We start from the raw sequence: 13,645 nt of genomic DNA on the forward strand, positions 1-13,645 counted from the left end.
GCAGAGGTAAGCTGTGGCAGCCTAGCTGGTGTCTCAGTCCTGCTACTGAGGATGAAGGGCTCAAGCAGAACTCAACAGACGGTCAGGACAACACCTTGACTGTGTTACTGATGGTGTAATCAGACCACTCACATGTGTGACTACAAAGCATTCTCTGGTCATTTTTTAAACCCTTTAGATGGACTATAACAAAACTTGATTAACAATACAGCCATAACAGCATCACAGTAAAGAATTTAACTTCTCCCATTTCCCTTATTGACTTCTAATTCTCTCATTTGAACTAGAAAGTTCTGTCATGCTGCAGCTGTAATCAGGGTTGTAAAACTGCCCCCATACCCAAAGTCATGTTACAACAGCTGTTAAAGATTTTATGGAAAAGCTTGTGAGAACTGGGTAGAACTCTCAGAAGTCATCAACAGAACCAAGGAAAGAAGTTATAACAGCTTTGTTCCGTGAGTTGTTCAGTAGCTTCATGAGACTGCATGAAGGAGACCGCACAGATAAGGTAGCAGCTTACATGGAATATAACTGAATCTTGCTTGAGGAAAATAAATGTTCATGGTCATCTGTAGTTATGTTTTATTACTGTGTATGTAGCATGTTGCTATCCATGATGCTGAGTACAAGGAGCTTACAGAGTAGTGTTACACCTCAGGAATCACACGTTCTGCAGAAAGGGACACTTATAAAAGCTGTGTGAGAGGACTTACTCATTGCAGCAACTTGAGATACAAAGAGCAATTAGGATAGTAGCCTTAAGAGTTCCCCTGAGGCTCAACTGCACTATAATTAGAAAACCTAATGATGTTCTTGGTCTCTATCCTGAGGAAGAGAGTACGAAACCTGACCTATATAAATCACAATTGTTTAAGGGAAACCATATAATGCAAATAATAAAAAGGAAGTGATGGCATAGGATGGAAAAGAGCAGTCTCACGCTTGACGTAAGTCTGTTGGGTACAGATTTACCAGAGAGAATATAGTAACTTATAGCTATAGAAGACGTTTAATTTCATGCATTTGACTAGTGGATCCTGTCACAGATTTCTGTGGCAAGGATTGGGCATCACTCCCAGGTAATAGTCGTAGGCTCACAATGGGAGTCATTCCGTGGGAATACGTATCCCAGCTGCAACTGCTGTCTTCCTTCCCTAGCTTTCTGTTCTACGTTAGTAAAATACCCCAATTAACTTGTTGATCACAGAAACAAAGTTCGTATTTGTATATAGGATCTGAAGGAATGCTCTCTCTACCTTAATTTCCAGACTCACCTGACAAGCTGGTGTCTGACATGAGTTCCTTACATCGAGGTAGGTGAGTGCTACAGCATGGTTGTCCAAGGGATATTTTTTTGCTTCTGGAAAACAAATGGAGTGTCCCTAGGCTTCCAAAGACAATGTGACTCACATTTTACTTATTCCACCTAATATGCTAGAACTGATTCTTGCTTACATCTGTACATCAGTCTCTGCAGGGTTCAGATTTTCTATGTTACAGCTTTAGTGTATAGCAAGATTCACAACAAATACAAGTATGCAGTGAGAAGATAGGAGTAAAGAACATGTGATATGCCTGCATAGTATTTGACAGAACAAGTCTAATCCACTTCTGTGAGAAGAAGTCTTTACAAAGCAAATGTGTTTCGATAGAAGCATGAGAGAGTAGACCATGAACACAAACGATAGCAGAAATCTCTGGAAAAGATACATTAGTGGGATAATTGTTTCGGGATGGGATGAATAAAAGCAGCAGTTTATTCTTGTCTTACACACATGGCACAACATACAGAACCAGCACAAATAACTTACAAAATCTCATACACCATGCTTCCTCTTGAATAGCTTCTATTAAGTTACAACACCATAACAAATCAGGTATTTAGTTACGACAGATCTCCAGACATGGATAGTCTCCCATTCAAGGAGTTATTTTTTGTAAGCTACTTAGACAAACATCATTTTTTTACATGTTTAATACAGTACAGTATCTTTAACAGAGTTCCAGATATTCACAATGAGAACTGAATACTTTATAAAACAGCAGAACTTCTCATCTTGATACAGGTCTACATTCGCTCCTGCATTGTCTGGTTTACAGGTGTGTCACATCTTTACTCAACTTTCCAAGCTAAACATTGCTTTAATGAAACACAAAATTCTATTTACAAGTTGTTATTTTCAGATTTAATAAAAATGTCTTTTCTTCCCTTTTCTACCCCTTATCCCCAACAGCAACAGCAATTTAGCTGATAGAAATATTAAACCTTAAGCTGCTATAGAAATTTGAAAAAAAAAATTTACTTGGATGCAAAATAAAAAAACGGTCGTAGCCCATCATTAATTCAAAAAGGTGGAATTAATTTTCTCCTAATGTCAGAATTTTTGTCCATTGGAGACAGATGACTCCCGTCATCTAATTTTTTAGAGATAATGCACTACTCATGGACTAATCTACAAAACTTAATTTCTTTTTTAATTACAAGCTGTCCCACTCTCTTTCATGCAATCATTTTCAGTATAAAGTCCTTTACTCAGTAGGAATTGCAACAGCTCTGGTTCTGTGGTACTGACTTAAACTCTCCCAGTGTCCATTAGATCAAACAATGTATCATAGGATGGAATCATTAAGGTTGTAAAAGACCTCTAAGATCATCTAGTCCATCTGTCAACCCAACACTACCATGACCACTAAACCATGTCAGAAAGTATCCCCTTATCCGTGGTCCTGTTGGTACTGCTGGGTTGACTCACAATAAGAGTTTTGCTCCGTGATTGCACTTCAAACCCCACTTAAGCCTGTGGGCACCTTTTCTTTGACTTAGTGGCTTTGGATTAGCTCTGCTTGAATGTGGCTGGGAAACTCTAGCCCTTAAGCAGTTAATCAGCTTTCTAAAGAAATAAGCAAAAAAGATTCCTCTCCTTTATACTTACAGTACACAGTTTTTTACATTGAGCATTATCATAAAAAGCATGTTTATGTTATTTTGAAAATGTATTTTTACAGAAATCTATAAACACTGTTATATCAAACACATTCTCAAAAACTGGAGAAAATACCGACACAAAACCTGGAAGAGCCTCAATGGAATTCTTCCAGTACTATTTGTCTACTTGCATATTTCATATTTCAGTGTCCTTTACTGCAAACATAATTTGGCCTTATAAGAATAGGTAAAGTTGCCAACAAATCTCCATCAGTTTTGAATAGGCCCTAGATCTGTTGTTTAATGAAAGTAATTTGACGTCCAATGTGTGTGGTGTTTTTACCTGGTATGCCCATGTTACCTTTACTCACACTGAGCGATACCTTAATCCCCAAACATTCACTTTGTGGGATTACACATGACAAAATGATGTGTGCAAAAATACTGAAAATGGCCTTCCACTTTTTTTTTTTTTAAATCCTTCTTACATTAGCAAATAACATCGTTATATTCTCCTTTATTTATACTGTAATTTAAAATCGTGTAGGAGTGGTATTTGCAAACAGTTCTGTATCAGAAATCAGTGTATAAACTCTAGGAAATAATCTGCTTATAATTGTGCTATAGTTCCGGCAACCTAAAAATCTAACTGGTGTGACAAAGAGTAAATTTCACAGGTCTAAATGCTTTATTTTTACACTTGCTTTTGTTACACTTGATACTTCCCCAGCCTGGCACAGTTTAAATTTAAACGTATGTGTGTTACACTTGAATGAAATCAGGATGTTATTTTCCCTTACCTCCACCAATTTTCAGTACAATCAGTAATGGACATTAATGCATATAATCTAAGTGAAATGCACTTTTCAAGTAGTTTGTGTAACATAACGTTGGGTAAATTATAATGTGAGCTTGTGTTTTATTCTGCAAAAATTTTAAAAATGCATTAAGCTTTATATGTTGGGAGTAGTCTTCCTGTAATGGCAGTTATCACGGTTTAGGAAGTTAAGTCAAACATCAGAATAAAGGTTTTGTTCTCTATCTTACTATTTTGTTCGTTCTTGAATCAAACAAAAGAAGACACAACTCTCCTTTAAGTATTACCAAATGACTTAAAATGTAAATAGTGAAAGGTCGTTGATTGTAATATCCTGTATGTTACTTCATCTCAATAGAAATGCTTTCCCATGGCTTTAAATGCTAAAAGTGTAACCCTTGCCAGAGGAAAAAAAATGCAAGCCATATCTAATCCTAAATTCTAGCTGTACTATAATGTGTACAGTCACCCGTAAAGGAGCCCTTTTAACAAAAAAAAAATGTATGGTAACTCGCTCAACAATTTGTAGAATGTATCTATTCTGATCACTGTAATAAAACAAGTTGTATGTATACATATTAAAAAAATCCAACTGTAAATAATTGTACAGTATTTTGACACATAAAACAAGTAGTTGCACATGTTGTGATATGTAAAGAAAATGCTGAAAGTCTCTTCAGTCTTTGGGATGATCAAAGTATAAATAACCAAAAATTACAAATAGTGATTGAATTTTCATAAAAGAAGGTTTTTGATGGTTGGACAGAAGGAATTGCCCTCCTACTCACCTTCATTCCCTGTGGTTTTTTAAGACTCAATCCCTTGCTCAATAAGCCACAGGTCTTATTTTTAGATCTGTATTTTAATGAGGTTATCTTGTGTATAACGGTGCTAATAAGTTTTCCAGTGACTTTTTCATAAAACATAGTCTGTTCTTTTGAAGTTTACAGTGCTTCAGATGTTTCAGGCTATTTAAACTCCAGAAGAATATGAATCAGATTCAATTATATTAAAGTGTGATGAAATGTAAATTCCCTTATACTGTGTAAATTGAGTTACCTTCTGTTCTGATAATTCAATTCACTTTTTATTCCCCCCATCCAAAAAGAAATAAAAAGAAAAAAATATTGTAGTTACAAGCCTGTAACTATATCTAGTAAAGAAAGAAAATTGCTCCTTGCCTATGGAAATACATGTTGTTTTTCAAGTTCCAACCCCTCTCTAAGCTGCTAACCATCACATAACATGTGCCATTTGGCAATTTGTCTCCTAGGATATTCACAAATTTCTTTCCAGTGCTCTCCACCTGTTCCTTCAGCTGAAGATCCCAAGGTTAACTGGCCAATGACTTCGTTCCTGGACCCCCTATCTGAATCTAAAACCAAAAATTCAATGCTGATATCATCAAGGCCCTCACAAGGAATGTCAAAGACAAACAATTCATTGAACACTGCGTTGGGAGTGCATTTCTTCACATGGGTTTTCTTTTTAGAAATTCTCTTCTTAGCATGGTACAGGTTCACTTTGACATAAGGATCTGCAAGGAAGAAAAAAAAGTGCAGATTAGATATTGATTGGTGTTGTTTAGAAATTCCTTGATCGAGTTAATGGTAAATTTCATAACTTGCCAACATAATTACATCAAAATAAAGAGATATTTCAAGTAATTAAAGATGATATATCTCATCCAGTTTTTGTGTTTACATCTGAATTAATCCCTTTAGGCTCCCTTTACAATGACCAAAGATGTTATCGAGATACTGAGTAAGGATTCATCCGATCAAATACAGGTGTCTCCTCCATGAGCTAACTCCTGCCCTGTAGCCCCTTAACCTTAACAATATCTCTACTACACGCAAGGATAGTCTGAAGGTACACAAAATTCTAATGGAATCTGCTAAATATGTATCATTCCATATTTATATGAACCATTGACATGTTCTACCATTAGAGGATAATCATTAGCTTTAGTAAGACTCAGGCAAATAAAAGCCTCCAAAAGAGAAAATAAGCTAATGATAAGAGAATGGACTGATGAGACTCATAACTGTTATGTTCTACTAGGTCAAGTATCTTGATTAAATTGCTTCCACCAATTTTTTTATTAAATAAATTTAACACAAAACTTTAAATATAAGGTATGTTTGTTGTTAAGATATGTACTTGACTTCATATCTACTCTGTATTACTATTGGAGGAGAGAAGGGAATATGTCCATAATTTCACCTTTGAGTGTTTTGTCATAATTGTTCAACTACTGTAAGATTTCTTTGCTATTGTCTTCTACAATGCTATATTTATTTCTTCAGAGGAACACTTTAAAAATCTTCCCTTTAAAGTACCCTGGCATTTACTTCCAGGCAAATGTGAGCCTGCTTCCAAATTCTCCTGGTACAAAGATGCAGTACAAAATCCTTTCTACCGAATCCAGTCAAACCAGATAGTCTATGCAAACAATCAGCTAATAAACCTCAAGAAAAGTAAAAAGACTTTTTTAAAAAAAGTAAAATTAGAATTATGCCTGTATTCAGGCATATTATGGAAAGTTATCAGATTGAAATGTTTGCATGATGAATAGGTTGTTTTTTTTCCTTAAACTGACAGCAGTGTAACAGCAGTAAGGTATGATAGAATACTTGTTCACTTGCATGCTTCATCAGTATAACAAACATTTTTTAAAAAGGTTTTAATGTAATTGAAATGTTCATTGGCTTTGAAATGAATATATGCTATATAAGCATTAAATATATCAAAGTCATTATCCATCAGTGGTTTCATGCTGCTATTCATTTCTGTTTAAAGGACATTTCCCAACTGTTACCTCTGGCTAGTTATTAGATCAGGCTAGAATTTTCCTCTCGATTTTATTAGGCCTGTTGGGAGACCTCAACATCAATGATCGAGGAAACTAAGAATTTTTGAACATGGAAAAAGTTCTGAGTAAAAAAGTTCCCATCTTGCCAAGGAGATTGAGTTATGCAATTGTCTAGCTTACCCACAGAAACACCATTTCAGGTGTAGCATGTATCTCTCAGAAATATTATGCTTCTGTTACAGTTAGGAAGGTTGACATAAGGGAAGCAGAAAGAGCAAACAAAAATTATAGCTTTAGTCATAAAACTACAGTAAACAAATGTGTAGTTTGGATGTGCTATAGGGTCCACATGGATGCTGACACTAGGGGAGATTTTGTTTTCTAATTATTTTCCCACCTGGGTGAACTTCAGTCAGTCATGATCTCTTGAGATCAGCTTGCAGTCATGCCGTCTTCGTGAAACTTCCACTATCTGCTAGGACTTTGAGGTTGATTGTTAAAAGTACGTACGTTCTTTTACAGTGGAGCAAAAAGTTGGGCTCCATTTATAATGTCCTTATGATATGTGAATAAAATTGAAATCAGAAGGAGGAAGTTCACCATGTATATAGGAGTTATCTATAGGTTTACAGTATTGGATTCAGGATAGGTTAACTTTCTAGGTAAATTGCAGTGTTCCTTATTATGGGAAGTAAAAAGACTGTATTTTTTGCTATAGTAATTATGATTCAGTGGTTCCCAAAACTCCTCCTCTTCTGCCTCTTTAAAAAAAAAATCCTGTGAAACGAAAGAGTATCGGTCCTATAGAGAATCAACAGCTGATGTGCCACCACATTTTGTTTTGTACTGTTCTTTTTATGTGAATGTCTTATCCTTTGTAGATAATATATTAAATTTTGTTCTTTCATTATGTTCTGTAGCATTAATGTGCATCTAAGTGCAATTCTAGTATGGCTTCAAAGGCGGTTTCACTGAATGAGAAATGGTACCAAACTAGTAGAAGGAAGTGCAAAAAAATGATCCTTCTTAGTGTATCCTGAGTATAGCTCATGATAAAGCCTGAGTGTTATGTTACAACTTCCTTCCATCATAGTTCACGTTTTTGTCTTTTCAAATAAATATGAATATTCAGCGGGCCAAAATCAACAGAATGTAACTGGTCATTTTTCTTGGTGCTAAGCTGAAATCATCACAGAATCACAGAATGTTAAGGGTTGGATGGGACCTTGAAAGATCATCTAGCCCAGCTCCCCTGTCAAAGCAGGAGACAGTCTCGAGTGCACATAATTGCTGTAGTGTGATGGATAATAAATTCTACTACTTCCATTTTCCAGTTTTACATTTTACAACTCCGATTTTTACGTCATATAACAATCTCACTCAATACTGATCTATAAATAAACTGAATTTTTGTCATAAATGAGAGCTTTTTGTATCTGCAAAAAAAAATCCCCAAACTTATGGCAGATGCGTTCTGTTCAAGACAATCACAAAACTCATTGTTTTCCACTAGTAACAGATGTCATGTGTTTTTAACTTGATTGAAGAAGAAATTTGTAAAATACATACCCTGGAAAATAAAGCATTGACCTAGATATGAATAAAATGAATAGGCTATAATAATAGAGACACCATTTCTGCACTTATGGGATACTTTTAGTCTCTGAATTCAACATTTAAGCTGTCTTCTGCCTATTTGTTTGTTATTCTTAGGGCATATTCATTTGTAAAACTATTACCTGATAATCCTGACAGATCAGATTTAGGTAGATGTCTGGCTTTTAAAACAACCACAGTGAGTGTATTTGTTGTAGACTGATAACAGAGAGAGATCAGTAATTCTCCACGCCCAGACGATTTCTGACAAAATGAAGGAAAAAAGAAATAAGCAATTATACTGACCAAGCTTTAAACCAGAATTAAGAAGATTTATGAAATGTCAAGTAAGTGTATGCTCTGAAATGGTATAAAAGGGTATAATTTATGGAGATATGTTGTTTTACATAGCAAATATAATTTCTCTCTGCTGTAGTTATGTAACTCTCTTTATGATTACTTATGAGATTGAAAAATATAAATAAGTGAATGTACAGGTTGATGTGACATCATTGACATCACAAATAATCAATGAAATCCTACATCCTGAGTTAAAAAATCTCAGTGAATGAAAAAGATCTTAAGCAAAACAAGATTCCATGAAGGTATATTGGGAAAAAAATAAAAAAACTAATACATGTAAAAAAAACCAACAAACCATCTTCATTAAAGGATTCAGCTAATGAAATCTCATCCCTGACACTTTCTGAAGTAGTATAATATACATAAAAGAAAAAGATGACATCAAAGACTTTCTTTATGACTGTTAGATTTGAATTTGCATTAGTGATTTATTCCACAGAAAGTGGGAAGGCAAGGGAAACAAGAATATATACTTATATACTATAGTATATACTTACATACCAGAAAACCCAATCAGCTATCGATCAAATATCAGTGACATAGTCATAGTTGTCATATAGCGACAGAATTGGAAAATAACTGATTAGTTATAGGTATGTTGTCTGGTAGACATATATTTAATTTGAGAGCATGCTTGCTCTTTGAAAACAATCAAATTGAAAGTTGATACTCATTCCACTTCCTCAATAAAGATGAAGAGACGTGTGTGTGATGCATGTACATTTCTTTGGCTTAGCTGTGATGGTTCTAAATAATCCTGAAATCAGACAACATAGTATGAAATATTTTTATCCAAGTAAAATCAACATGTTTTACCATTGACTTCAGAAAGTTTTTGGCATCTCCCTAGTGTTTTACTCTCTTTGGTAGAGCTACACTGTGTCACGGCTCTTTAGAGAGAAAATAGTAACAGCACTGAAATGCAAGGACATACTATTGCAAAAAGAAAAAAAAAAAAAGGTTTCTTATGGGTTCCAATTCCTTAACTAAAGACTACCTATGTTCTTTAAGAATCTGCTATGAAGCTCATGTAGTTCAAGTGAAAGATTCACTTGGACTTCAAGAAGCTTTAAGAAAGAATGATTTCAAACAGAAAAAGGGAGAGAGGAGAAGGGGAATAATATATAAATCTATGAATTCCTTCTTTTAAAAGTAAATTAATGTGGATTGAGGCCTCATGACCTGGTGTAAATAGGTCCACACAAATCTGCTGGGCCAGCTGAGTAAGCAAGTAGAGTTCAGAACATTAGCAATTTCTTGCTCATTGTAATTCTCTTTTCTTACAGTTGTGTAATTGCTTCCTCATGCTGTTATTATGAAAGCATCTCAATGACTTGAATGATGAGCTTGTTCCCTGTTCTTTCCAAGATGGTAGTAGCATTACACCAGAATCACTGCTAGCACTAGTACAACACTTTTAAAATTCAGTTAAGAAAATATGTTACCCTAACATTTCTTTTGATGATCTCTCTGTCCATTAGCAGTCTTCCTTCTGACAGTTCAATTCCTGCAAGGGGAATGAGGACTTCTCCAATGACGTCATCTCTGGAAAACCTGTCAAAGCTCAAGATCATGAAGTGAAGTGTTAAGTCTTGAATTTGGCTATAGGGGATCCCATAAAATGTGAAGGTCTCATCAAAAGCCGGATCTAAGGTTTTTCTCAGCACTCTGGTTTTCACCTTGTGCTTCTTCTCAGGCAGGATTGTCATTTTGATGTAGGGATCAGAAGTCATTGACTGTTCATCCATTGCTGGGAGCCCACGTGCTTCTTTGATGTTCACTACAAATGCTTTTTTCTCGAAGTTGTACTCTAAGGAGAAAAAGAGAGTTCCTAGCTTCTCTTGTTTATCTTCAGACGACAGAGAAGTGATGGATTTTAAACTGTCAGGGGATACTGAATCTTTCTTCCTTTCTACAAAGTGCTTAGGAGACAAATTTTCAAGATCTGGAGAGCTCTGGATTTTAGGGGTTGTTTTGGGAAAGTTGCCATTTAGATCTCTCTTCTCTAGGTCAAGATGGAGAGAATTCTTTGGCGTTGCCGATTTGTTCTTTGCTTCACTTTTATCATCTGCTCCGAACTTCTTCTTACTGTTGAGATTCTCGGGGTAAATATCAACCCCCTTCAGAACATGGACAAACTTATAGGGAGGGGTCTTATTGGATTTGGAAGATTTACGTTGGCAGCAGATCCAAGCAAAAAGGGAGACAGAGAAGACAAGGCCAAATGCACTAAAGATCCCGACCACTGTAGGAATTTCATCTGCAAATCAAATAAATAGCAACAAGCACATAAACAGCAATGCTTTGGACTCTGTGTGATATTTAATAAAGCAGTAATTTAGTGAAACACACTGACACGGGATGGTAACAACAGTGGGATTGACAGACTGAATGTGCTTTGCATTGCATATATCGCTCGCCACCTGCAGGCATGAATGTGTAGTCCCAGTCTAAGGCACGCTTGTTCTTTTAGTATTTTTCCTTACAGACTGGTTACAAGGAAGATACTACTCCCATCCTAAAAGTAACTGCTCGATTACCTCATCCCTCTGTATGTAGTGTCTGAGTTTGTATGTTTGTGAGTAATGCCAGCTCTCAGAAGGTTTTGGCTTTGACTTGATGGAGCTTTGTTGGCTAGATAAACCAGATTGTGAGATATGCATTACTTATGGATACATCATCTGCTTCTCATACTGTTTCCTAGAATACTTTGCACACTCAATTAACTCATTTTTTATGGTCTGATCCCATAATTGCCTGGAGGTATCTCTTGGAAGAACTGAGTTTAATTGAAGGTTATAACACTCAACAATTTCAGAGGGATTTTTGATACTTTGCAGGAGGAAGTTTATCAAGAAAATTTAGAATAATTACATAGCAAGTGTCTTTTGCAGATAGAAGTCACATCAGGCAGTTATATGTGAGTCTAGAGCTGTAAAAACTATTAAGAGTGTCGTTGATAACCACTAAGCTTTTCATTTAAGACACTATGAATCAAAGCTATGGGGAATTTACAGGGAGGGTCACTACTTTTCAAGAGTATATAGAGAAAACATTAAAACATAATTTTCTTCTACCTGAATATGAATCATATAATTGAACTGAATAAAGAGAAAACTGAGTGAGTGTTACAACGTCAATTGTCATGTGGATTCATTAGTTACATATAGAGTATCATTAGCCCTTCAAAGCATGCATTGAAGGGTAAATGAGCACAACTAATTGGAAATCCAATTTTGCCCATAAGTAACATTACTAAGTGAGTTTAAACCTTCCACAATGTAACATCAGAGCTTAATCTTTATTCCCTGCAATAGTGGAAGACTAGTAGAATATAAATGGAATGACATTGTTTATGCATAAAGGCAATTTTGTAACAGTTGTGATTCTCTTCCAGGTGATTAGCAGATCATTCAGGATGAGAAAACAAAAACAGTCACCCTTCAAATAAGCTTTATCTAGGTAAAAGCTGGACAGATAGATGTGCTGCCACTATACCTTTGCTTTTTAGTGGGATGACTCAAAAAAAAAGTCCACCATGATACTATTAGAGCAAAGTAGGACAAAATGTTCCAGCACAGGCAGGATTGGGCCTGGGTATTGATTTCTTCTGACCATATTCGTGTCACTTTTCCTTTGCGTACAAGCTGCATCAGTCTGCATACTTGATTTTAAGAGCTTAATGAAATGACTGAAAATTACATACATAGTCAAAAAGTATTTTTTCTAAGTCGAGCACGTGGCTCTGAGTTTCAAGAATTCCCTGGGCTGCAGAAATTTAAATATACATGGTATGAAGGTAGAAAGCAAGCAGTAATTGAAAACTAATCAGAGCACTTTAATAGCTTTTAAGAATGATTTGCACCTTTACAATACCTTTTTATGAGATGACAGACTTTTTATAGAAATTAATATTATACTTTAATTCTACAACTACTGAAAGCAGTAGTAAAATCAATTCAACGTTTGAAACATTGATTATCATTCTTAAATAAGTAATTAGCTAAGCATGATGTCACAAGCGTGGTTAGAAACACTTAGTGGGTGGGGTAGGAAAGAAGATGAAATGGTAAATAAAATGCATTTATATTTACAACTAATTATATTGCAACCTAGATTTCTTGCTGTTATCATAATGTAAATCAATTAGTTGACATTCAAGGGAGGCTATTAGTAGGAAACATCACCTATTGATTCTGGAAGAAGTTATTATTTCTGTTATGTGGTATAAATTTAGAGTCACTTCACTTAAGTCAGTGGAATGATCCTTGAATTAAACCACTATTTGCTAAAGTAAATATAATCTAGGCTGGAGTCAGTGTTTATAAACCAAGATAAGAAACATTTCTACTCACTGTTTCTTCTGTACAAAGCTATTTATGTATCTTTTTACAAGTGCACATATGTGACTGTTTCTGAAACTTCTGGTATCGCAATTAATCACCGTACATCTAGTGCATAAAAATGGCACAACTGAAAAGTTCATTGTCATCATTGCCATTCGCAATGAACCCAGGCTGATCGACATGCAGCTTTTCAGCTAAAACCACCGAGATGCTGTATTTTTGTCTTCCTAGCAGTGTGCTTTACAAGACTACCTCTCACTTCAACTAACGTTTGACAAGTCTTTCTCTATAACAAGAAAACAAGAATGACAATTATTCCAAGAACGGCTTGAACAAAGATTTTTTTTTCTCTGTGGCACAGGATGCATTTACATCACTTAACTCCAGAGCTGCGCTACTTCAACCAAGGCAGAGAAAACAACCCCAAACCTCTCTCATCCAAAACCGCACCTACCCAAAGCTCTTGATCTCTCCCGGTGATTTGCCTGGGGACAGCGGGTTGGGGGAACCGGTAAGGAGGACAGAAGAGAAGGGAAGGGAAAGAAAGCAAATCGACACAACTTCTGAGATTCAAGAGAAGTTGGGGAGGGGGGAGAAGGGAAATCGGGTTCCTCCCAACAAGCTGGCTGCTGGGAGGTGCCCGGCTGTCTCGGCACGGGCTGCCTGCCTCGCTTTCTCCTAGGGAAGGGGCCGGGGTGCCGGTAAGCTCTTACCGAAGTGCTGCTGTCGGCCGGTGGCGATCGGAGCCATGTTGTCGGCGTGCGCTCGCCGCGGGGCTGCCG

General features: G+C 36.1%; 1 protein-coding gene across 1 annotated transcript; it reads right to left on the minus strand.

The window, feature by feature from the left end:
* Positions 1 to 4,634: 4,634 nt before the first annotated feature.
* On the minus strand, positions 4,635 to 13,613 carry SYT4 (synaptotagmin IV). The gene is made up of 4 exons (XM_009875430.1): positions 13,577 to 13,613; positions 9,963 to 10,777; positions 8,298 to 8,418; positions 4,635 to 5,280 (listed from the first exon to the last, which is right to left on the minus strand). The coding sequence occupies exons 1-4, from the start codon at positions 13,611 to 13,613 to the stop codon at positions 4,973 to 4,975; spliced, it is 1,281 nt and encodes a 426-aa protein (XP_009873732.1). The 3' UTR covers positions 4,635 to 4,972.
* Positions 13,614 to 13,645: the final 32 nt, after the last annotated feature.

Source organism: Apaloderma vittatum, unplaced genomic scaffold, assembly GCF_000703405.1.
Source record: "Apaloderma vittatum isolate BGI_N311 unplaced genomic scaffold, ASM70340v1 scaffold3428, whole genome shotgun sequence".
NCBI classification, from domain to species: domain Eukaryota; kingdom Metazoa; phylum Chordata; class Aves; order Trogoniformes; family Trogonidae; genus Apaloderma; species Apaloderma vittatum.

Excerpts from the sequence above, each read along its gene's own strand:
- SYT4 (XM_009875430.1), bottom strand. The coding sequence starts at position 13,613 with ATGGCTCCGATCGCCACCGGCCGACAGCAGCACTTCG. Across the intron at positions 10,778-13,576 it reads CGGCCGACAGCAGCACTTCG|ATGAAATTCCTACAGTGGTC; the intron begins GTAAGAGCTTAC and ends TTTGATTTGCAG. Across the intron at positions 5,281-8,297 it reads TGATCTGTCAGGATTATCAG|ATCCTTATGTCAAAGTGAAC; the intron begins GTAATAGTTTTA and ends TCTTCCTTGCAG.